Below are 26,524 nucleotides of genomic sequence, written 5' to 3'. Positions count from 1 at the left end.
TTTCATGTTTTTTTTTGGGTACTTGCATTAATAAATTCAAGGAGATTATTCATGAACTGCTAATTATGGAAGATTTAGAAAATCGCCCTCCTTCCCGCGTGCACTAGTCACCCTCACCCGAATAAATCGCCAGAGGACTTCGCGCAATTGCTGCACACCAAACCCCGAGAGCGCAAAGAAGTTAAGAGTTTCCTTACTTGCTTCTCAGCATGTCTTTGAATTAATTTCACTGGGCGCTGCTATTTCTACCGATCACGCCCAACGCCATAGTGGCCCCGTTTTTCCTTTTCAGCATCCGTTTATTGGAGCCCGCTTAAGCGCCCCCCGCCTTCTTCGGTAACTCCAAAACCCCTCTTGGGGTCTTGGAGAACTCGCTTCTCCTCTCCAACCGGTCGAGTTTGGCCGTTTTCGACATACCCATCTTTTGGTTTTGGGGGTTTCGACGGGGAAATCGAAGGTGGTGTCTCTTGGTCCGCGGGAATGTGAAGAGTTGGAGGAATCATGGGTGCCACCGTTCCTTATTTTCCCCCTTGGATTCCTGAGGACGATCTTTTGCTGAAGAATGCGGTTGAGGTAACGCCATGCGTCTGAATTCTTGGTTTGTTTGGCGTTACGAGTGTTATATGGTATTTGTGGCGATGAAGGTGTTTGATTTTTGTAGCTTTTGCTTAGTTCCTACTTTGCCTTGCAACTCTGGGTGTTCTTGGAGTTCGTTCTTGCGCGGTTATGGGAATCAATTCATTGTTTTGGAATCGTGTCATGCATGTGTATTGAGGTTGTTTTGAGTTTTTGTTAGTGTGGTTATGGTGATGAAGGTGATTATTTTTGTTCCTTCATGTATCCTTCCTGTTTTCCGAACAGTTTTTGCTGTTTTCGAACTTCTTTCTGACATGTTCATACCATCAAGAGTTTGTGTTATTATTTGAGTTCTAATATGCGGATTGGTTTCAACCTACTATACTCTTTTGTATGCTTAGTAGTTTGGTGCACCCTAGGAGTTTTCTGATATTAGTGCTGGATTTTTATGATGGAAACATGGAATTGCTGAAGATGCAATTGGAATTTGTGACTTATTCAGAAAGGTGGAAGAAGGCAAAATTGGTTTCGCTCTACTTGAAGCTTTGGGGATTGCGTGCTATTTGTGTTTGGTATTCAAGGTGGTTGTTTAGTTAGGTTCACATTGTATTGCTGGTGGAGTATAATGGATTGTAATATAGTGTATTTTCTATCATTTTAAATTATGAGATTTCAGAAAATTTGACTAAGTGTTTTGGTAAAGTTGATAAAATCCTCGATTTTAGGTGGCGTCAGCTGAGTTTGGGCATGGCCCAGGACTCATTGACAAGACCTAAATGAGCCAATTAAGATTTGATAAAACTTTTTATTTTTGACCTTTAAAATCAAGCGAAATTCGGGCAAAATTCAGAGGCAAAATTCAGGTAATATATGATTAGATGCGTATTGAAATTCTAAAAACATTGATATTTTGTTTTTCTGAATTTGGGCTACAGTTGGCTCGAAAATAACATTTTTTTAAAAAATGATTTACCTCAATGTGACCGGTTTTAGCTTGGATCCAATCCGATCCGTTTGACCCAAGTTAATATGGATTTGGACCCAGTTCAAGACCCATATTAATTAGGATCTGATCCAGTTTAAGATCCATATGGATGTTGGATATTGGATTCAAATCCAAATCTAAAATCCAAGTCCAGCTAATTTAAAGTTTTAAATTCAATATAAAGGTTTAATTGAGTGAATTTTCAAGTTAAAAAGACTTCTAAAGGGGTGAGACACCCTATGAAACTTTTTGAAAATTTATTATTTAATAAATAAATAATTAAATAAATATTAAAATTAATTAATTTGAAAAATTTATTTTTGGTATGGCAGAGTTCTACATTTGTGGAACTCTACCTAATATGTAGGGATTCTAGAATAGCCCAAATGGGGTTAAAGTAAAATAGTAAAACAAAATAAAATACCAAACGGATAAAAAGTAGTTAAAAAGGAAAGATGTTAGAGATAGAGTTCTACATTAGAAGAACTCTATCTCATAGTCAAATAGAAAACTTGAGAAGGGACGTCACTCTCTATCTAGAAGACCAAAAAAAAAATTATAAAAGGGTCTAACTCGCCCCATTCTCTAGATTTCATTTTTTAAAGAGAGAGAGAGAGAGAGGGAGAGAGAGAAGAAAGAAAAGAAAGAAAGAAAAAAAAGAGAAGAGAGGAAAAGGAAAGAAGGAAAAGAAGAAAAAAAAGAAAAAGAAGAAAAAGAAGAAAAAGAAGAAAAAGAAGAAAAAGAAGAAAAAGAAGAAAAAGAAGAAAAAGAAGAAAAAGAAGATCCCTTTCCGTTTCGATCATCCGCCGAATACTTTTTCAGTTTTTTTCCATCTCTGATTGAAGGTACGAGTTCCTCTCTTGATTCGAATGGGGGAAAACAGTCTAAATCCAATTTATGTGAGATTTTTAGTGAAAAAATAGGAAAATCTAATTTATAATACAAAAATATATATTATATATACATATATACAAATCAATTTTCCTTTTTTTTAGCAGATCTCTCTCTCTCTATATATACATATATATATATATATATATGATGTTAAAGCAGTCATTTATTTCCTTTTTGGCATGTACTTGATATTTTTTTTGATTTTATGCTTATAGCTGAATCTGTCCCTTGTGTTAAATTTTTTGCATATTTCCAGTTCTGCATATTTTAAGAACTCAAAAAGAAAATCAGATTTGCCACTGTCCTTATGGACAGATCTGTCACACTATGCATGTAGACAGATCTGTCCCATTGTCCTTATGGACAGATCTGTTACACTGTGCGTGTGGACATATCTGCCGATTTTCATAGGTGTGCAGATCTGGTCCAGATCTGCGGATGTTTAGGTGCAGGCGAATATGTTCAGACCTGTTGCAAATATTTTCAGCATGCTGTTTTTTTCTGCATTTGATTATGAATGTGCGTCAGCTGCATAATTCCAGCATGGTGTTTTTTTTATGCATTTGCATCTGCTGCATGTTTCCAACGTGCTGTTTTTTTTTTCTGTAATTGATTATGACTGTGCATCGGCTGTATATGTCCAGTATGTTGTTTTTAGGTTTGCGCTTGCAAAACTGGTTTTGATATTGACACTTGAAATGTTGTAAAATTCTGTTCTTGTGTTGTTTTTTGAATTTCCAGACTGCATATAGTCATATAGATGATCTGGACAGTCCTGCCCCTTTTTGCTGTCATGGACAGATCGACAACTGGTTTATATATATATATATATATACTATGTCACATGGGTGCGGGTGCGGGGGTGCGGCAAAATATATATAAAATATAAAATTTGTGCAGGGGAGGGGTTGAGTCCCCTCCCTGCGCCCTCTTTGTGCAGGGGAGGGGTCGAGCTGATGAGTTGTGGAGCCTGATTCAGAGTTTTTGCCCTTGCAGAAAGGGGGGTCCGGGGGCTCCCCCCGGCGCGGGTCCCGCTGCGCGGTCAGCGGGCGGGGTCCATGGGGGGCCGCCCCCCAGAACAATTTTTTTTTAATAAAAAATTTTTTGTAATAAAAAATTATTTTTAATAAAAAATTTATTTTTTAATAAATTTTTTTGTTTTTAATAAAAAAGTATTTTTTAATAAAAATTCATTTTTAATAAAAAATCATTTTTAATAAAAACTTAATTTTTAATAAAAACTTAATTTTTAATAAAAACTTAATTTTTTAATAAAAAACTTAATTTTTAATAAAAACTTACTTTTTAATAAAAAACTTATTTTTTTAATAAAAAATTGGACAAAAATGATCCTGGGTGCGGTCAATGCACCCAAGGTCGAGTTGACCGCACCCGGTGCTGCACCCGCACCCGTGTCCCTGCTAGCCGAATCCCTTTGACATAGTATATATATATATATATATATATAGGCGGTGTTAGCTGTGTGTGTTAAAATGTAAAACTGTACATATATGTATATATAATAATATTATATTATTATATATATATAAATACATTTTTAATTTCTTTCTTTTCTGTATTTTTTTTCCTTTATTTTTATTTTTTTGTCTTTATGTCATCTAGTTCAGTTTGAACTAGAATGACTGTTGCTAGTCAAGTTCTGTCCAGACTTGACTAGCAATAGAGCTGTTGGACTGACACAGTCCAACAGCTCTTAATAGAGCTGTTGGACTGACACATTCCAACAGCTCTAAATAGAGCTGTTGGACTGTGCCCAACAGCTCTATTGAGTCCTCTTTCAGCTGTGTATATAAAGGGGTGCAGCCCCTCTTGTATTTAACCCCAATGCTTCTTAAGCAATTGGTTTTTCATATCAATAAAGAATACATTTTTATTTTTATTTTGTTTCCAGTTATACCCTTTTTAAGGGTTATGCTTTAGTGTCATTCTTGACACTTGCTCTTGTTAATCAAAGCACGTGTTTCGAAGATCCCCATTTCATTTCATGGTATCAGAGCCGCGGAAGTACTAAATCTTGAGGAAAAGCTGCCTCGGTTTCCGTGCCCGTTTGCAAAAGTGTTCGCCAATTGAAGAGAAGTGTTTTATCACTTCATTGGAGAAGATTTCACATCTTGTTGTATTGTTTTTTTTTCTTTCTTTCTCATTTTCCTTCTTGTTTCTCTTCTATCCCTATTCTTTCTCTCCTTGTAATCGATGGATGACAATGATAAAGTCACCATCATGCCTATGAAACTAAGCGATACGAACTATGTAACATGGGCTTCAATCATGAAGCACCATATATGGGGAAAAGGCTTATGGGGGATTGTGGATGGTTCCGATTCGGAACCTAAGCTATCTCTTACTAAAAAGGAGGGAGATAAAGAGGTCCCTCTATCGGAAGAAGAGAAAATCAAGGCTATTGCCTCATACGAGAAGAAATGGAAAGAATGGAGAATATCTCATGCAAAGATAATGTCATGGCTTATCAATAGCGTTGACATTAAAAAATGCTCAAGTCTTGCCAAATTTGATCATGCCGATAAGGCATGGGAATACCTTAAGAATATGTATTCCCTTAAAGATATTGCACACGTGTGCAACCTCCAAGAAAAAGTTCGAATGATGACACAAGGAGACAAAACTATTCGTGAATATTACAATGGGTTGTCCGAACTTTGGGAAGAACTTTCCCTTTTAGAACCAAAGTGGCATTGTGCCGAAGACATCGAGCTTCGTCAGAAACAACTCGATGCTGAACATTTTTACCAGTTTATCACTGGATTAAGGCCGGAATTTGAAACCACTAAATCGGCCCTACTTCACCGGGGAAAAATTCCTTCTATTGTTGAAACTATTGAAGAGTTAACAATGGAAGAAAATCGTCTCCGGAAAGGTTCTTTAAAAATTGAAGATGATTCCGTTTTAGCCGTGTCTAGACCAGGGAATCATGTTCGATCATATAGGCCTCCTCACTTTAACCGACAAAATGGTGACTATGATAAGAAGAAAGTTATTTGTCATCACTGTCATGAACCGGGACACTACAGGCCACAATGTCCCAAACTTAAGGAGCTGAGAGAAAAAAGAGCTGCAATTGCTGGATCGGAGCCTAAAGATCAGGATGCACCAGTTTCCCTGGCCCAACTAATGGAGATTCTTCAGCCTCTCATCAAAGGTGCCTCTTCCTCATCTGAAGCTTCAACCGGCGCAGCAGCCTCATCTTTTTCTGATTTAGGTAAAATTTCTTGGCTTCTTGACTCTGGTGCATCTTTTCATATGACCCCAAATAATCAAAGTCTATCCAAATGTGTTAAAAATAAAACAAGTGTGTCAAAGGTCTTTACTGCTGATGGGACTTCTCTTGAAATAGAAGGAATAGGAAATTTTGAAAAAATTTATAAAACAAAAAATTTTTTTATTCCAGAAATTAGACATGTTCCCAAATTAAATTTAAATCTTTTATCTGTATCTCAAATTTCTGATTATGGGTGTAATATTTCTTTTTCTTCTCATGGTTGTTGGGTACAGGATCGCCAGTCAGGCAAGCTGATTGGGGAAGGCCATAGAGAAGGAGGACTCTATTACATGGATTTTTTGGAAATGCCGAAGAAAGCTTTTTGTTATAATATTCAAAAAATAGAGTTGGAACTGTGGCATAAGAGACTTGGTCACCCACATATAGCCAAAATCCAACATTTTCCAAATCTAGGAAAATTTTGTAACTCTGAATCATTTGATTGTAAAGATTGTATTCTCGGCAAAATGAAAAGATTACCATTTCAGAACAGAACCTTTTTCTCTTCAAGACCACTTGAATTAATACACTCGGATGTTTGGGGTCCTGCACCAGTAATTTCTAAAGGAGGATTTGTTTACTATGTTATTTTTGTCGATGATTTCTCCCGACATACGTGGATGTACTTTCTCAAACATAAGTCTGAAGTATTTTCATACTTTCAAACTTTTCATAATATGGTTAAAAACAAATTTCAAAATGATATTACTATTTTTCGCACAGATTCAGGGGGAGAGTTTTTATCCACAGATTTTCAAAATTATCTTAAATTGCATGGCATCACACATCAAAGATCTTGTCCTTATACACCTCAACAAAATGGACTGGCAGAACGAAAACATCGCCATATTATAGAAACCACTAGAACTTTATTAATAGCAAATCAAGTCCCTAAAGACTTTTGGGCAGAAGCTGCCTTAACTGCCACCTATCTCATTAATAGGATGCCATCTTCTTCGTTACAAAATATCACTCCCATTGAAAAACTAATGAACATTTCTCCAGACTACTCTAGATTAAGAATATTTGGGTGCAAATGTTTCATATTTACTGACAAAAATGATAAACTTTCCCCTCGTGCGATTCCCTGTGCCTTTTTAGGATATGCTGAAAACCAGAAAGGTTATAGATGTTTTGACTTCAAAAATAATAAACTATATGTGTCTAGAAATGTTTCCTTTCTTGAAAAGGAGAGCTTCTTTGATTTTAGAAAATTAAAAGACGTCACTGAGTACTCTTTTTTGCTAGATCTAACATCAACATCTGATGAATATGACCTTGATTGTAACTTTGATGATGATCAAAGAATTATTGATCTTAATGTTGAAAATGAAGAAGTTCATAGAGATACTAGTATTCAATATTCCAGGCGACAAGAGTCTAATACTCCATGTGCACTTGAGAAATATTCTAACATTCCAACTAGACAATCATCCCGAATCTCGAGGCCTCCAGAAAAGTTTGTATCATACGAGTCTTTCTCACCCACATATAGGGCAGTTATTGCATTAATTCACTCATATGAAGAACCATCCACATATTTTCAAGCAAAAAATGATATCAAATGGATAGAAGCCATGAAAGCTGAATTAGATGCACTTGAAAAGGCTTCTACATGGAATATTCAAGATCTTCCTCCAGGGAAGAAAACTATAGGATGTCGATGGATTTATAAAATTAAAACCAAGAGTGATGGTACTCTTGAAAGATATAAAGCCCGTTTAGTAGCCAAAGGTTATGCCCAAGAATATGGGATTGATTATGAAGAAACCTTTGCTCCGGTGGCTCGTATGACTACTGTCCGAACCTTAATTGCCTTAGCTTCTATCAAAAAATGGTTTATTTTTCAAATGGATGTCAAAAATGCTTTTTTAAATGGAAAGCTAGTTGAAGAAGTATATATGGAACCCCCTCCTGGTCTAAGTATTCCTAAGGGTAAAGTCCTTCGCTTAGAAAAAGCTCTTTATGGACTTAAACAAGCACCAAAAGCTTGGTATGATAGGTTTAGTCGTGTTATGATTGATATTGGTTTTCAATTCTGTTTAACTGACACTGCTTTGTTTATTAAGAATTCTGATGCAGGGATCATTGTGCTTCTTCTCTATGTGGATGATATGATCATCACCGGAAGCGATAAACAGGGAGTTAAAACAATCAAAACACTTCTTAAATCTCATTTTGAAATGACTGATTTGGGCTTGTTGAGATATTTTTTAGGCATTGAAGTTGCTTATTCTCCTAGAGGATATTTATTATCTCAGACTAAATTTGCTTTTGATATTGTTTTCAGGTCTGGTATTACTGATGATAAGAAAGTTGACACTCCAGAAGTTGTTAATGTTAAAATGAAGATTGATGATGGAGAACTTCTTGCAGACCCTACTCCTTACAGACAGCTTGTCGGGGCACTTTCCTATCTATCCATTACCAGACCAGATATAGCACATGCTGTTCATACAGCAAGTCAATTTCAACATGCTCCTACTTCTGTTCATATGGGAGCAGTCATGCGTATTATCAGATACATCAAGTCCTCTCTTTCACGAGGACTTTTCTTATCTTCCTCCTCTTCTCTTGATTTAATTGCATATACTGATGCTGATTGGGGAGGTGATCCCAATAACAGACACTCAACCACTGGCTTTTGTGTCTTTTTAGGGGAATCATTAATCTCGTGGAGGTGTAAAAAGCAGCAGAAGGTATCTCTCTCATCCACCGAAGCTGAATACAGAGCCATGGCAACCACGACCATGGAAGTAGTTTGGCTCCGACGACTGCTTGCTGACATGGGAGTTGAAGCAACAAAGGCTTCACAAATGTGTTGTGACAACAAAAGTGCGATCTACATTGCCAGTAACAGAACATTCCACGAACGCACCAAACACATCGAAATGGATTGTCACTACGTCAGAGAGGAATATCTACACGGGATAATTGATCTGCCATATGTCACTTCAGAATATCAGTTAGCAGACTTCTTTACAAAGCCTCTCGCTGCTCCCCGATTTCACTTTCTCTTAGACAAACTTTCGCTCATTGTACCGTAAGTTTGAGGGGGAGTGTTAAAATGTAAAACTGTACATATATGTATATATAATAATATTATATTATTATATATATATAAATACATTTTTAATTTCTTTCTTTTCTGTATTTTTTTTCCTTTATTTTTATTTTTTTGTCTTTATGTCATCTAGTTCAGTTTGAACTAGAATGACTGTTGCTAGTCAAGTTCTGTCCAGACTTGACTAGCAATAGAGCTGTTGGACTGACACAGTCCAACAGCTCTTAATAGAGCTGTTGGACTGACACATTCCAACAGCTCTAAATAGAGCTGTTGGACTGTGCCCAACAGCTCTATTGAGTCCTCTTTCAGCTGTGTATATAAAGGGGTGCAGCCCCTCTTGTATTTAACCCCAATGCTTCTTAAGCAATTGGTTTTTCATATCAATAAAGAATACATTTTTATTTTTATTTTGTTTCCAGTTATACCCTTTTTAAGGGTTATGCTTTAGTGTCATTCTTGACACTTGCTCTTGTTAATCAAAGCACGTGTTTCGAAGATCCCCATTTCATTTCAGTGTGCACCCGCAGACCTGAACCGATCTGCCGGTACACATGTTGTAGACAGATCTGGTCCAGGCCACTTCTGCTTCGGGCGTCGGTCTACAAAAACCGACCTCGCAAATCAACTTTTTTTGAGTCTTGGCCATTAAGCTGACTTGTGAAAGGACTGCCTGACATTGTTTTACATGTGATCTATTGATTGTTATGCTAGAAAGAAACTTGGTTTTGCCAATGATGTTATATTCCATTCAATTCATATTGTATTTGTTGATTTTATAAGACCAGCCCTGTAAGGGGCATGAGCAAACTGTTTATGCTCGGTTTTATTTATATTATGCGGCTATCACTATGTGGTTGGATGCTGCCACATGGGTGGGCATCGAACCAGCCTTGAAGTCATGCTTGTTGAGTTATGTAATCACGCTGGTAAAACAAATTTTTACGTTATGTTTAAGCTAAATTTTTACTTACTCTCAATGCAACAAAATGAGTTATTCTACTGCTGTTAAATGAGTTCTATTTGTGATTTTAGTGAGCTATTGTAGGGCAAAACAATGTTGCATATTTATGTGCAACATTATCCACTGTCCACTACCATTGGCTGCATGTTTATGCATGAGAAACATACTGCCAACAACATGCTAATGCTGTCCTGTGCATGATGGCAGCATAACTATGGCTCGGTGGTTATGTGCTGTATTTTGAAAAAAAAAAGGTTTTCGGACCCGGGTCGGGGTCGGACTCGACCCGGGCCCATTAGGGTTGTAAAACCCGACGCAAGGGTGAGGGTTTTTAAGAAAACCCTCTCCCCTGTGCGCCGCTCGTGCCGTTTCCCTCCCTCCCTCTCCAAAAAATGGAAACCCCTTTGGGGTTTCCCAAATCGGTGCCTCCCTCGTGCCTTTAAGAGCACGCATGGGGAGGGGACACCCTCACCTCCCTGTGCTCCTCCTTCCTTCTCCCTCTCGAGTCTCCTCTTCCGCTTTCGTTCCCTGCGCGCGACAACATCGACGACGTCGGGCGACGCTGCCGATCCCCTCCCAGGTATGCCCTTCTCTTCTTCTTCTTCTATTGTCGAAAGGCCGACAGGAGGCCGTCGCCCCCCTGCCGCGCCTCCCCCTTCTCCTCCTCCCTCGTCCTCTTGTTCTTCCCCCTCTCTCTGTTGGCTCGTCGGGAGGCCGACAGGAGGCCCACAACCCTGATGTGCCCTCCCTCTCTCTTCTCTCTCTGTTGGCTCAGCAGGAGGCCGACGACTCCCTGTTGCGCCTTGCCTCTCCCTTTGTTGTCTCGCTGGGAGGACGACAGGAGGCCGACGGCCCCTTCCGCGCCCTTCCGCTCCCTTTGTGCCTACCAGAAGGGTGGCAGGGGATTAACGACCCCCCTGTCGCACCTTCCCCCCTTCTTTTCTTTGCGTTGTTGGGAGGCTGGCAGGAGGCCAACGGTCCCTGCCGTGCTCTCCCTCCCTATTCGTCGCTGTTTTGTCAGGCAGGGGCCGAGGCCCCTGCCGTTTGTTGTTCCGTCAGGCAGGGCTGAGGCCCCTGTCGTTCGCTGTTCTGTCAGGTAGGGGCTGAGGCCCCTGTTGTTTGTTGTTTTGTCAGGCAGGGGCCGAGGCCCCTGCTATTCGTCGTTTTGTCAGGCAGGGGTCTTGGGCCCCTGCCATTCAATACTTTCCTAGTAAGCAGGGGCCTTGATCCCTACCACTCATCAGATTCTGTACGACACATGTCTCAACCCTTGCCGCTCGTGCTTTTCGCCGACAGGGCATGCCTTACCACTGCCCTTTTGTTCTTTTTACAACTATGACATAATAGCTTTCACACTCTTGCAGCTTTATGCAACGGGTCCCGTTCGTGCTCCGCGGCCTGAGCCTCGTATCATCTACACTCGTAGGCGCACATAACTACACAACATCCCGAGGTAGGGGAAAGTCGCACGAGGATTTTGGATGAATGAAATAAAGTATAAGGATTCTGAGATAGAATAATTTATTTTGCATACATGCTTACAGGTAGAACAATATAACTTGTGATTGCCTGATTTGTGTTTTCTCGCTCCTGCTCCTCTGAAATTATATGCTTGATGTATGCTATAAGGGTAGGTTCATTGCTACAATGATTCCTATTACTGCGTTTTTGTACTTACTCACTGTTGTGATTGCACCGTAGATGCTTTGTTTGTTATTACATGTTGGATCTTGTTGCCGCCCTCAAGTAAGCCTCATAGGGCGTGCAGGTGCGCGTGCCATATTTTGTGCCTTTCAAAAAGGTGTGAAATTGGGTACATGCGCTAAAATCTTGAGAAGATGATCGTCCTGGTGCAAGGCCGACTTCTTGAGCACGAAAATCTTGCTTTTAAAATGAATATTCCATCTGTGTGTTGCTAGAGGCAACTAAAAGTACCTCGAGTCTGATACTCGGAGGAAATGATGGGATCCACAGTGATCCCAAGACTTGTCTGAAATTTCCTGTTTTGTAGTGATTGAGCATGCCAAGTATATTACTGATTCTATGAAATACTGTGATGGGTTATATCCTTCAGGAAACCCATAACCTGCTATCGTAGTCGTACATTGGGTAAGGTACGGTATATACATTACGATAAGTAGTATGTGAGGTCGTTGAGTACTTCGAAGTGTACAATGAGCACGCTGTTGAAATAAGTGTAAATAATGATGTTCGCCTCCATAGGCCAAATGCTCAAAGAGCAATGCATGTCAAGTTCAAACTAAGTGAATTGCAACATATTAATTGTTGACCCTCTCATCGTTGTCATACCTTCAGGCATGTACGATCGTACTTTTGGACAAGTGCGTCACACAGGTGTTACGATGTTTGGATGATGAGGTTGTGACAACCTTAAAGCGTGCATATAACATAATGATGAGATCACATAAATGGTGACAACTCGCCTTCACAGGTAAGATGCTTGAGTGGGTTTAACAGCCCCTGTCGAAGGCAATAAGGTGGCAGGGGGCGAGCTCCTGCCTGCCGGGAAACAGGAAGCGGCATGGGCATTGCCCCTGCCTACTGGTGATCGAGAAGCGGCAGGGGGACTAACCCCTGCCAGAGAGAAAGAGAGGGCTCGGGACGGGGGGGGGGGTGACAGGGAGGGCAACCGACCTCCCATCGGTTTCTCTATCACCCACAGGGGTGAGGGGGGTGTCGTAGGGCCCTCGGTCCCCTGCCAGCACTCCGGCGAATTCTCAGAGCGAAAAGGGAACGACAGGGGCCCCATAGGCCACCTGTCGGGCCACCGATGGGCACAGGGGAGGTGGGAGGCCGCGGCAGGGGCTGTGAGCCTCCTGTCAGCCTCCCGGCGAGGTGACAGAGAGGGGGGGTGTGAGGAAGAGAAGAGGGAGGAGAACGACGTACCTGGGAGGTGGTGGCCGGCGTCGGCGGTTTGCGCAGCAGAGGAGGAGTTCGGCGCGATGGGGGGCGAAGGGCTGTGTGCCTCCCCTTGCCCTCCTGCAGAGTTTTTTAAAGGCCACAGGGGTGCGATGAATGGGGAAACCCTCGATGGGTTTCCCTAATTCGCCCGATATCACAGGTGTGTGTGTGTGTGTGTGTGTGTGTGCGGCGCTCGGGAGTCGGGTTACTAAAACCCTAAAGAAAAAGGGGCCCGGGTCGGGTCCGAACCCGACCCGACCCGACCCGGGTCCAATACAAATTTTTTTATATAGTGGGTTTTACAAAACTAGACAAAAATTTAATGTTAGTTTACTCAAAAATCAGAAAAACAAGAATCTAACTAACCTATAACAAACTAACTAATCATGAAACTAATTTGAAACTAGCATGTAACAAACTAATTCACTAAAAGACAAAATAACAAATTAATTAACTAACTAACAATAAAGGAACTAACTTATAACAAATTAACTAAGAACACAAGAAAACTATTCTAGCCGAAAATCAAGACTTGACTAAAACTAAAAGACAAAAACTAATACAAACTAAACTAATCTAACAAGAACCATATACTGTACGGGTGTAACTACTTTAACAAATCTAAAACTAAAGAATAATAAAAACTAACTTGTGTCAGGTATTCTAATTAACTAAGCAATAAACAAAATAAAGAATCGACTATGCTAATTGACTATCTAACCGATTTACATGCTAAATTGAAATCAAAAGCTGAAATAAACTAATGAATTAAATCTAAATCTAACTACTAATGAATGCTGAAAATAATAACAAACTGAATTAAAATATCTAACTAATTAATTAACAATGCACATAAACGAATAAAAAAAATCGGCTATTATTTTGACTAACTATGCATGATAAATAAAAAATAAAGCTAAAATAAATGACGTGAATTGAACTTGATCTAGGCTAACTTAATTAATCACAACTACTCTAAACTACAACAAAACGTGAATGGATTAAGATATTCTAATCTATTCTAAGAAATCTGATAATTAAATTGCAACTAAATCGGCTAAATTAGAAATACTACTATGCACGATTTCTAACAAGTAAAAAAAATAATTAATTTCTAACTAAGAACTGAAATCAAAATTCTCAAACGAAAAGAAAAAGATTTAACTAATTAAAAGCAGGAAATTAACTTATTCTAGACCACTGAAATAAAAAGAATTAAAATAATCAATTAATCTACCTATCGACTATGTCACATGGGTGCGGGGATTCGACACTTCCAAAAAACCTGGGTGCGGGGGTGCGGCAGGGGCAAAAATGTAAAATAAATAAAAATATATATATATATATATATATATATATATAAGGGGGTCGGGGGGTTCCCCCGATGCGGGTTTTTTCAAATTTCATTTTATATACTGCTGCACGATAGCGCACCCATCTCGTTAGGAGAACGGTGAATACTAATAGCCAGCAAGGCTACCGCCATCATTATCATTTATTATGGAGAGAGAAAATCCTTTACGAAAAAGAAGGATCAACAAGGTTACCACCATCATTATCATTATGGAGAGAGAAAATCCTTTACGAAAAAGAAGGATCAGCAAGGCTACCACCATCATTATCATTTATTATGGAGAGAGAAAATCTTTTACGAAAAAGAAGGATCAGGATTGAAAAGGCAGGAGCAGCAGCAACTGTCAGCAATTTTTTTTTTAAAAAAACTTCCGCAGCCCATTTCATAGGGCAATTTTTTAAAAAAAAATCCAAAAAAAATGGACCTAAATGATCCTGGGTGTGGTCAACGTGCACAGGTTCGGGTTGACCGCACCCGGTGCCGCACCCGCACCCGCACCCGCACCAGCGTCGAGTCTCGTCGACGCGGGTGCGGCACCCTGCTAGCCGAATCCCTGTGACATAGCCTATCGATTAACCAATTCTATTAAAATCAGATGTTATCGGCAATTAAAATTGATTAAAACTATTCTAACATGCTGAAAAATTACAAAAACATGATTCAACCAAATAAGAACTAATCTATTAACAAGAAATAAGTGGAACCATTACCAAAAATTAAAAAGAATCAAGAAAACTACATAAACCCTAAATTGGCTATTTCAGAAATATAAATAAATTAAATCTAATTAATATCAAAAATTTAATCTAAACTAAATCTAACCTAGATCTAATATGAACTGAATTAAAAATCACTGAAATATAAAAAAATACTCTATGATAAATCTACTGATTTGAATAAAATAATTTTATTCTACACAAAAATCAAGAAAACCAGCTAAAACTAAATTAATGTATTTTATTATTTTTTATTAATTTTCTTTTGCAATGAATAAAAACAACTAATCGAAACTAAATACAACATGTGAACGAAGATTAAACTATGCAACATGTCACACCCTATGAACATGAACCAATATGAGAATTTTGTTGGGGCGTTCCCTACTGAGCGACGCGCTGTACTCTATAGGCTCGACGACAATGATAAATGGGCAAGGGTTGCTAGGTCGTCGCCCAGAAGCGGCACGTCACACCGACGCCCGGGTGTGGTGTCAAATTGGCAAGGGTTCCCTCACTTTGTTGGACGGGTGGGGGTAAAGAAGATAGTTCAAGACCATAACATTAGGTTAGCCACTTGGAACATAGGGTCTTTAACTGGTAAGTTGGTAGAGTTAGTAGATGTTATGTGTAGGAGAAAGATGAATATTTTATGTCTACAAGAGACCAAATGGGTAGGTGAGAAAGCAAAAGTGATAGAATCTTGGGGATATAAGATTTGGTATACAGGAATAAATAAGAATAGGAATGTAGTAAGGATTATTATTGGTCTTGAGTTTATAGATAATGTAGTTGAGGTCTGTAGGAAGGGTGATAGGATTTTAGTTATTAAATTAGTATTAGGTACGGATATTATTAATATTATTAGTTTTTATGCACCTAAAGTAGGTTTAGATGATTCCATTAAGCGTCAATTTTAGGAAGATTTAGATGGAGTAGTACAAGGGATATCTTATGGAGAAAAGCTTTTCATCGGTGGTGACCTTAATGGACATGTAGGCATTAGTAGGGATGGATTTGAGAGTATCCATGGAGGCTATGGTATAAGAGAAAGAAACGAAAATGGAGAAAGGATTTTAGATTTTGGTTTGTCATATGATATGATCTTAGCAAACACTTGGTTTAGGAAGAGGGAGTCTCACCTAGTAACATTTAAAAGTGGGGTTAATACGAGTCAGATAGTTTTTTTTCTACTTAGAAAGAGAGATAGTGGTTGTTGCTTCGATTGTAAGGTTATATCTGAAGAAAGTGTAGTTACACAACATGGAATCTTAATTTTAGATCTTAGAATTAGAAAATGCCGCAAAAGGGATAGACCAGAGTTACCGGAAGCGCCTAGGCAAAAGGGGAAGCGCGAAACGTCGCGCTTTCGAAGCGTGAGGGGAAGCGTCCCCCTTTTTTGGGAAGCGCACTTCCCTTTTATGGGAAGCGCATCCCCCTTTTATGGGAAACACGCTTCCCATAAATGGGAAGCGCGCTTCCCCCACGTTTCCCCCATGCTTCCCCCTCGCTTTCGCATTTTTTTCATTTTTTTCGCTTCCCCCTCGCTTCCGGTTCGCTTCCTAGGTCGCTTCTGAGACGGTTCAGAATTTTCTTCTAAGTGGTCCCACGCTTCCCCGCTTCCTAAATTTTTGAAAGTGCCTCGCTTCCCGCTTCCGCTTTCCGTATCGCTTCCCGCTCCCGCTTTCTCGACTGGTAACTCTGGGATAGATATAGGATAGATCCTAGAATTAAGTGGTGGGCACTGAAAGGAGCTAAACAAGGAATATTTGTAGAGCACGTAGTTAAAAAAGCTGATTGGTGTCTCGAGGAAGATTTAGAATCAATGTGGAATAAGATAGCGGGTGACATGATGTTGGATACTTCTCCATTCCTTTTCATGAGATGAATCGTGACTTCATGCGCAAGATTCAAAAGAAAGAATTTGCAGAGGCTTTGAAGAAAATAAAATCAAGAAGGGCATTTGGCCCAGATGGTATACCTATCGAGGCTTGAAAATGCTTAGGTGAGAAAGGTTTAGAATGGTTGGCAAATCTTTTTAACAAGATTTGGCGGACAAATAAGATGCCTAATGAGTGAAGGAAGAATACTTTGGTGCCTCTATATAAGAATAAGGGTGATATACAAAGTATAGGTTGAGGAAGGCGGTCATGATATCGGAGAATCAATTTGGTTTTATGCCTGAAAGATCAACTATGAAAGCTATACATCTTCTTAGACAACTTATTGAGAGATATAGAAAGAGGAATAAAGATTTGCATATGTTTTTTATTGATTTGGAGAAGGTATACGATAGAGTACCTAGGGATGTTCTCTGGTGGACAATGATGAAAAAAGGTGTTTCTCTCAAATACATTAGTATAATTAAAGATAGGTAAGGAGTAGTAACCAATGTCCGCACTTGTAGAGGGGTGACAACCAATTTTCCTATAATGGTTGGGTTACATCAAGGATTTGCATTAAGCCCTTTCCTATTTGCTATAGTGATGGATGAGCTTACGAGATCAATTCGAGAAAATGTGTTGTGGTGTATGTTGTTTGCTGATGATATTGTTTTGATTGATGAGTCTAGAGCTGGAGTTAAGGCTAAGTTAGAATTATGGAGACAGACATTGGAAGCAAGAGATTTTAAGTTGAGTAAGAGTAAGACAAAATATATGGAATGTCGGTTTAGTAAGCAACGAAGTAGTGATGGGAGTGTAGTGAAGCTTGGTGAGCAAGAAATATCGGTGGATGACTGTTTCAAATATTTGAGATCTATCATTCAAAAGTATGGAGAAATTGATGGAGATGTAAATCATAGGATAAAGGTTGGGTGGATGAAATGGAAAAGTGCAACTGGTGTGTTGTGCGATCGTAGAATGCCATTGCGGTTAAAGGGAAAGTTTTATAGGACGATAATTAGGCCCGCTTTACTATATGATACGAAATGTTGGGCTGCCAAGAGACATCATATTCAAAAAATGAGTGTAACTGAGATGTGTATGCTTAGGTGAATGTGTGAAAATACAATAAAAGATAAGATTCGAAACAAAGAGATACGTAAGAAGGTAGGCGTTGCATCCATTGAAAATAAGTTGAGAGAGAATCGTTTACGGTGGTTTGGTCATATTCGGCGAAGGCCTAATGATGTTCCATTTAGAAGGATGGAGAAATGGAAAAATATATTAGTTAAAAGAGGTCGGGGTAGGCCTAAGAAGACTTGGATGGAGATGATAGGAAATGATATGAATGCTTTGAACCTTACCGAGGACATGGCATTGGATAGAAATGATTGGAGGAGAAGGATTCATGCGGAAGACCTAAAATGATTTTCTTTTTTGGTTCATATCGTCGACCCCAATTGTTTTGGGATGAAGGCATAGTTGTTGTTGTTTATTGTTGTATATGTCATGATGCAATATGATGCATGTAGTCTACGAAATAAACAAAAAACTAATCTAAATAATAAATTATGGAGAGACAGGAGAGAAGATGCAAACCTCACGATTTGCTTCCAATGGAGGGGTTGAGAAGAAGAACGTGGTCTTCCTCTGGGTTGCTCGTAGCTCCGACGATGGAGACAAGAAGAAGCCGACAAAAGCAAGGATTTGAGGCAAGATGAAACAAGGAGGGAAAGAAGAACCAAGGGAGGAACCGGCCAAGAGTGAAACGGGGGAAGAAGGGAAGAGAGGGAGGGAGATAGAGCTGCGTGAAATCCAAGAGAAAAACAGCCCCTTTAGCTAGAAAAATACTATTTATATTGAAAACATTAGGTCAAAACTAGATTTTTTTAAAAGTCCAACTAGATTTCAAAAATTCTAAAAACTTCTCTCCTCTAAAAACATGTTTCATAAAAACAACTTCTAAACCAACTAGAATATTAAATAACAATTCCTAAACTAATTAAACTACCAAATAAAAAGTCCTAAACTAATTAAAACACTGAAAAACGTAGGGAAGAGCTTGAAATATGCAATTTTACCTTTATGTTTGAATTTAAAGCAGTTTCTCAAAAACACTGATAAGAATGAGTTTTTAATGTGACTTTTTCGATGGATCATGCATAGAATAGTATGAATAAAATGCAGAAATTATGCATAATGAGAGACATTCATACAAAAGAAAACTCTGATAATAACTTGACAAGTTATTCATGCATGCGTATTGATATCATGCATATTTACTGTTCTGCATTAGTTCATGCATTTTTACTTGTTCTTTTACATATGGTATAACGTTGTTGCATGATAATTGTTCTCTAATGCATGAATAATTATTTGAATTATGAAATTGTTGTAGTTGTAATTCTCTAATTATGTTACATGAATTTGATTTATGCTATTCTTGTCTATTTGAATTATTAAAGAAATTTGTACGCAGGATCTATGATTCTTACCTCGTATTCTTTATGTTTTTCACAGCCGTTGAAGCCCATTTATGAGACCAACTGCTATAGAGAGCCTACGAGACTTGCGTGACGGCTTTGACATTTTACTTTGGAACAATGTGACTCTATTTTTGTTGATATCATTTGCTTATTGTTCTCAAACTTTAATTATTGATGATGAATAAAGTTATTGGTTTGATTGATGGTTAATGTAAAATCCTTGTGGTTTTGGAATGTGTTATGTCTGTATGACCTCGGGTCTTTGGGTTTGTTTCCGCAATTGTTTAATTTTTTTTTTTCACTTTTCAGCGGAGATGAGTTGGGGTCGTTACATGGAGACCTGGGTCTAATTTGCTCTTCTTAAAGCTCATTTAGTGGCAAATTGGGAATCACTGTTTAATGAAGAATTCTGACATTTAGAAGAACTCACGAATTCAGTTTATGAATCCTGTAAAATATTCTGGCATGTCCAAAAGAATGTGTTATCTCTTTTGTTGATACATCTCTGGCACAGTTCACACCACTTGTTTCACTTAATCTAATAGCTTAAATCATCACCCATTAGATAAGTTTGTAATATTTGATGTCTTTGAATTTTTCTGTGCTTTATCTTGTGTGTAGTTTTGCCTCTCATTCTTTGGCTTTCAGTTTCTTTCCTGTTTGATCCTTCTGGTGAGGAGTTATACGATCTTTCCTTTTCACAGGCTGGTGCATCCCTAGAGTCGCTTGCAAAGGGTGCTGTGCAGTTTTCTCGTAGATTTTCTATCAAAGAACTTTGTGATCGCTGGCATGCTCTTCTTTATGACCCTGAAATTTCAACAGAAGCTGCTGCTCGCATGGTAGAACTTGAACTATCTGCTTCCATTGTTCCAAAGTCCAACATATTGTGTAAATTGAAAGGACAAGAACTTATTCCTGAGAAAAGGAAAGTGGACAATGTTCGTGGTCACTATTATGCTATGAGAAAGAGAATATGCAATGAGTCTGTTGATTTTGTTGATCCAAGTTATCATATTCCACAAGATGGTCATGTAGGATTTATGGGGAACGGAGGTAGTCAGTGCCAGGAACAGATAAACAAACTTGGTGGTGGGAAGTGCATGGAAGGTGCACCTTCTGGCGATAATTTTAGGGTCACAGAAGCAGGTTTTGTTATTGGAAGTCAAGATTTTCCTCAGCTGGAGAGTGTTGTTGGTTCTGTTGTGCATGGGTTTCATACAACTGGTTCTACTTCCCTTACCAATGATATTCATGATGGAATTATGACAAGTGGTTGTTTATATGGATTTGAAAGAGATAATATATCCTCCATTCAGGTTGAAAATGCTGTTGGAATTGGCATAACGCCATTTAATCAAGAAAACTTAGAAAAAGATTTCTCTCAACTTATTGCTGAGAATCCAGTTAACTTCCAGAATAGATTGGAATTTCAAGAAACAAGCATGCAGCAATCAATGGAAATGAGTAACATATTTGCTGATCATGATTTAGAGGTAAAACCTTTACCAGTGTATGATGCTATGGATAGGAAAAATGGCAGTGTTCTTCCTGGCTTTGTAGAAGATCAGGCATTCAGTTCAACAGCTGCAAACTGTAAGTCTCCATTTGGACATTCAAGGTACTCCACTCCTCAACATAGTGAACCTATTTGGAGAATGATGGGAGTACTTTCCCCATCATCGATGCCAAGTGAAGGAAATTGTGACGACAGAAGACAAAATGGGGACACTTTCTTGAAATCTTCTGTGGGTGGTATGAAGAAAATCAGCTCACCAGAACTTGTTGATATGATCACTGAGCTTAATGATGCAGTAGTGACTTCTGGTGCTGTAAATGATTCATTTTCTGTTTCCCAAAGCGAGTTCATGGAGCTTTCAAACTCTCTTTTGAATTATGTCAATGAGGATCTACTTTACATAAATGTGGATGGAAAAGACATAGAAAGGGCTTGCCTTGATGGCCTTAGCTCAATGTTGCTGAATTCTCCTGGAGATGTACATGGGGATGATTCATCAAGATTGATTGAACATACAGAATTAACAACATCAAAAACCTGTCTTCAGGCTGTTGATAATGGATGTTCTAGAGAAGAAGGTGCTAATCAGCCATTTGATTTTGGTGTTGCTGGACAACCTCATGTTTATGCTTCAGAAGTTAACATCTCATCTATTTCCACCCACAATTTTTGTTTACCTGAAAGTCTGGTGACTATGAATTGCGTACTCAACACAGAGGATTCTGAGATACCATGTAACAATGATATCTTTCCTTTAAAATCTGTCTTACAACAATGTTTCCCCAAAGTTATCCCACATAATCCTGATCTAACTGCTACCTCAAATTCCTTTTGTGATAAAGAGATGCGCAACCATCAAATAGTGAGTGAACCAAGTTTAGCTATTATGCAGGCAGACACTGAAACTCCTGTTCAGTTGCGTGTGGGTCCCTATGTTCCTGGAACCTCTACTCTGTTAGAGATTGGTTCAAAGGATGCAGGCCATGGTGAAAGGGTAAAAATTGAGAATCCTGGATCTGATTCGCCATCTGGAAGCTCCATGTATGAAGGTGTTGGAGAAGAGGACTCAAAGGTTTGCAACATAGCATCTTTAAATTCAAAAACTGCCAAGGGTCTTAGTTTACAGGAACAGGGCACGGCACCTCAATCAGGAAAGGGTGACTTTTGCTATTCGATAGACACATTTCCTCTGGAGGACTCTGCTACCTATGGTAAAAGCTATCCATTGAATATGGTTAATGGCTCAAAGCATGAATCAGGCTCACCATTTGCAGTTGCAAAACATGAAAACCAGTTAGCTCTTGTGGTGCAAGGTACTGGAGACATTCCTGTGAATAATACAATTGAAATGGGTTGTTTAGAGCAAGTAGCCAACTTTTCAACTTCTGACAAGGAGGAGCAACCTTGTGATAGTGAAGATGATGTGCCATATTTTTCAGACATTGAAACAATGGTGAGGCTAATGCTTGATTGCTGCTATTCTGTGAGGGACTTTATGTGATGGTTGGATCCCTTTTCTCCAGGAATATTATCGGTTTATTTTTGTGAAACCTGTTATCCTCATTTCAGTTTTTTCATTTGCCTCTCTTTTTTACTGCAGATATTAGATATGGACTTGCCCCCAAGTGATCACGATGTATTCTTCGCTCAAGAAGGTCTGCTATAACTTATTTATTTTATGTTTTTTTCCTGTTCTTCTGACTATTCATTGACTTTTCAATTCTATGTTACATAATTATATGTAATGAACTAATGATGATGGGAAATAGAAAAATTTACAAAAACATGCCTAACTTTTGAGTTTTGACCTAGTTACAAAGACACGCCTGACTTTTGAGATATTACAAATACACACCTAGTTAACAAAATAATCCTCAAAGACCTGCCTTTCTTAACTCAGGTGGGTTTACAATGGTCAGTCCTTGGTTAGGCTCAACAAAATTATACTATTACCCTCTTGTATTCTTTTACCATGAAAATAGTTTTAGAGCACCCCTATTTTCAAACTGAAGGTTTCCCTCTCCCCACCTTTGGAACTTGCCTAATGTATGTTAGGATCCACCAAGGGTAATATGTTTCACCTCTCTCTCTCTCTCTCTCTCCATCCATTCTTCTACTCTTTCATCCGGCCTCATTCATCTTCCACTCTCCTTTATTTTACTCCTCTATACGTCCTCTCTCCCTCCAATCCTCTTCCAATCTTTGATCTTCTACTCCTCCATGTGTCCTCTCTCCCTCCATTCCTCTTCCAATCTGATTCTACTGTACATAAGATTTTAACTGTGATGTCTTGAGGGCCGATTATGCACCACAGCAGAGTTGCAGACCCATGTGAAAACCCACTTCAGGATTCTTGCTTTGCTAGAAGGGATCAACTGCATGGTAGGTTTCCAAAAAGAGAGAGAGAGAGAGAGAGAGAGAGAGAGAGAGAGAGAGAGAGAGAGAGAGAGAGAGAGATTTCAACGCAAAATCACCATTAAGAACACCTTTCATTTTGACAGTACAAGACTTAGGGGAGGGTAATTATGTAATTTTTTAAAGACTAACCATGGTAAACCCAACTGAGTTAAGGGGGTGGGTCTTTGATAATTATTTTGTTAACTAGGCATGTATTCGTAATAACTCAAAAGTTAGGTAGGTTTTTATAATTTTTTCTTGGAAATACTATCTAATGATTGTGCCCCTTAACTATTTATGTTGTGTGGCTTATAGGCACCAAATTATATCACAAAATTATGTGATCATGGGGTAACACATTACTTACATATTTTTCTGAATCAAGGTGGTTGCATAATTTAGCATTTTTGTGAGGACCATTGTCACAAACTCTTTGCTTACACATACTCTCACATGGTGTCCTCCAGATTGGACATGGGGTCCCGTAGACGTTGGCTTTGATACCACTTTGTTATGGATCTTGCTACTAGGGTCGGATTCAACTTATATCAATGTGAACAAGGGTCAATTATGCAGTGCAATTTGGGAATCTGATCCAACAAAAAATTATCCAGATTTGACGGGTTGCTTGAACTGACTCCTTGCGGTGGGTTCATTGCTTTCAATCCCCAATTCGTAGTTATCATGATAATTATCTTATTTGACTTCTCAAGATAATCACTAATCATCTTCATTTACCTCTTGCTCAAGACCGTCAATGAATTGACACATTAGTTTTCATAAATAGCAAACTCTGTTGTTTCTTCTAGTGAAAATACCAAAGGACCTTTGATAAGATAAAACCAAGAACCAGGATGTAAAATCCACCTTTGCTAAAACATAGTGCGCAATACCTTCAGTTGATGCCAAACTTGTCCTTAGAGTGATTAGAGAGAAATGCAAGGGGCATTCAGAAGCCCTGTCCTAGTAAAAAAAAAAGGCCCAACACAAGAAATTCAAAATATAAAAGATAAAAAAATGCAAAAAAAAAATCCCACTTATGTGTATTGGAAGATACACCTATATCAGGTTGTATCATAACGTATTTGAAGGTATCTTATTTTACATAAAATACAGGTGCAAAGCAACACTGGAGCTGGTTTCAGGGTCATAATGTATCCTGTTTTGTTGCATCAGTTCTGGGCCTTTGTAAGGCCTATGTGGATTAAATGCATTATTAATTCTACAATGTTAGAAATATACCATTACCAAATGCACATCCATTTACTTGTTTGCCCTAATCGGATATACTTTGCATATCTATGGGCTAGGATGATGATTGTATTTTTTTTTAAGATTTGGATGTAAAATTCTCAAGCTGAATCCCGTTTAACCAATTGGATTTGGAAGATCATATCAAACCTCAGTAAACAGGTTCAGGTTAGTCGAATATCCAACTTAAATCCCTACTATTGACATGTGTTTGTGTGTGAAAAAAAGTATTTCTAGGTTCCTCTTTAGAGAGAGAAAGAGAAAGCTAGAGTGTAACGCCCTGAAATCTTAACCCAAATTTTGAGGATTTTTTTTTGAACACAGCTGAAACAAGTAATACTATAAGGTTAAGCATTCCGGAACATTACAATGGGGAGCAAACCAAAATCATTTATTTCATTTCAATATCAATGAAAATTAACATCAGAGTTTCTCGAACTATCCGTGGAACAGTAAATACAAAATCTCGATCGAAACCTCAGCCCACAACCGCTCATATACTGTATTCATTACCTGAAAAATGATAAATTTATAGGAATTAGACTATAAGTGTTTAAGTAGGAATTACTGTAATTTTTCTTACAGGTATATCACGTGTCAAGTATGTGGTGCGGGTGTCATGTGTGATGTTCAGTATATACAAGAATAAATAAAGATTTACGCTACGACAGTCAATAATGTATCAGATGCCAACTGGAAGGTAACATCGTTAACAACATATAAATATCCCATAACCACAGATATGAATTCATGTAATGATTCAGAGGAATGCAATTATGACAATTACTTAAATCAATTTAAGCATTCATGCAATATTTATTAAGTATACAAGAACCTTAATCAACAACAGGTATTTCAATTTAAGTAAGCAAGGTATTCCACATGCATTAAAAATTAACCATCACCCATCTAACACATATAACATTCAAGAGAAGAAGTAAAATATGCATGTCCTAATGCATAGCAGGATTATGCATGATTTATGTGCAATGTATGAACACCTTATTGTCTTTCATTAAAGTTTTACTTTCCATATGCATGCCCTATTAAATGCATACAATTTAAGTTCCTATTTTTAATTACCATCGCCCGCGGATACACCCAACATGTACAATCTTCGAGGTCAAGTTAGGTTCCCAGGGTAACTTAGCATACAACTTGTATTTTATTACTGGGTTCCAACTTAGCTCTCGACCGATTCATCTTCGGAACATTAGACCTCCATATCTAATGTCGGGGACACAAGGGATACCCCACGCCCACAAGTGCCACTTCCTTGGTAGCAAAACAATAGCTGTGTCAAAACACACCACAGGTAAAATGACGGACTCTCCCTAAAACCGTGGCCAGGAAAAAAAACCTCAATATCGGGTTCAGGGGACTAAATTAAGCACACAGAGTTTTTGTATCCTCACAATATCCTCAAGACCGGATCTCTAAGATCCTCATTCTCCAGATGGGAGATCCTAGAACGTATATTACACTGTTCTTACTTATTATCTTTTATTAAAAATCAATTCTTTAAGTTTTGCAATACCATATACAAAAAGTAAAGGCAAAAGCTCGCATCTACTCCTGCGAGAATCCTTTCGGGACTCTAGCCCGTGAGGACAACTAGAACAATGTAGTAGTGTGCAAAACCAATATGTGTGGTTTAAGTGATGCAATAAAACATATATGAAAAACAACCAAGTTCACGGCTCTCAGGGTCGGTGATGATCCATTAGGCCATCGATGCATCACACAACAAAACCATAATGATGTGTTACATAACATCAGACTAATGTGCTAAATGCACGTGCACCCATACAAGACAAAGTCAATCATAAGCAAGTAATTCCACACATCACATGCATTTTTGTCATGTGTATTTCCTACATCCATACACATGTATCCATGTCAATGTATACTCCCTTTGAGTGTGTGTGCACGTGAACAAACATGTCCAATATGCATGTTCATGTTAAATGAAACATTAACCTTCTAGCATTTGCATGACAACATATTTTGCATGATTTATTGCATCCCTATGACACTGGCTAACCCAATCATTCAAGAAAAATCACATGAGTCTACATGATTGTCAATACGACAAGATCAAATGAAAATTAGCTACATGTTAGATGACTAATTAGCTACATCATGATCTTCAGTTGTAGTACTTCATAATAGGAGCATCACTTACAATATGTGTTTGAATCCCATTATTTTTAAGACA

The 26,524-nt window shown here is 38.4% G+C and overlaps 2 protein-coding genes across 2 annotated transcripts in view; both read left to right on the top strand.

Moving 5' to 3' along the window:
- The first annotated feature begins 215 nt into the window (after window positions 1–215).
- Window positions 216–20,177, top strand: LOC149817742 (uncharacterized). Its single transcript, XM_089986069.1, has 3 exons — window positions 216–573; window positions 19,847–20,128; window positions 20,166–20,177. The coding sequence occupies exons 1-3, from the start codon at window positions 502–504 to the stop codon at window positions 20,175–20,177; spliced, it is 366 nt and encodes a 121-aa protein (XP_089842195.1). The 5' UTR covers window positions 216–501.
- LOC149817741 (uncharacterized) overlaps window positions 20,135–26,524 on the top strand; it is a 42,450-nt gene continuing 36,060 nt past the window's right edge. Inside the window, exons 1-2 of the mRNA XM_089984331.1 lie at window positions 20,135–22,111; window positions 22,259–22,313. Coding sequence (XP_089840457.1) covers window positions 20,183–22,111; window positions 22,259–22,313 — 1,984 coding nt within the window. The 5' untranslated portion in view covers window positions 20,135–20,182. The remainder of the gene's footprint in view (window positions 22,112–22,258; window positions 22,314–26,524) is intronic.

The sequence above is a fragment of the Nuphar pumila genome, chromosome 13, assembly GCF_984573655.1.
Source record: "Nuphar pumila chromosome 13, dmNupPumi1.hap1.1, whole genome shotgun sequence".
Taxonomy (NCBI): domain Eukaryota; kingdom Viridiplantae; phylum Streptophyta; class Magnoliopsida; order Nymphaeales; family Nymphaeaceae; genus Nuphar; species Nuphar pumila.
This window is presented reverse-complemented; position numbering and strand designations above follow the sequence as displayed.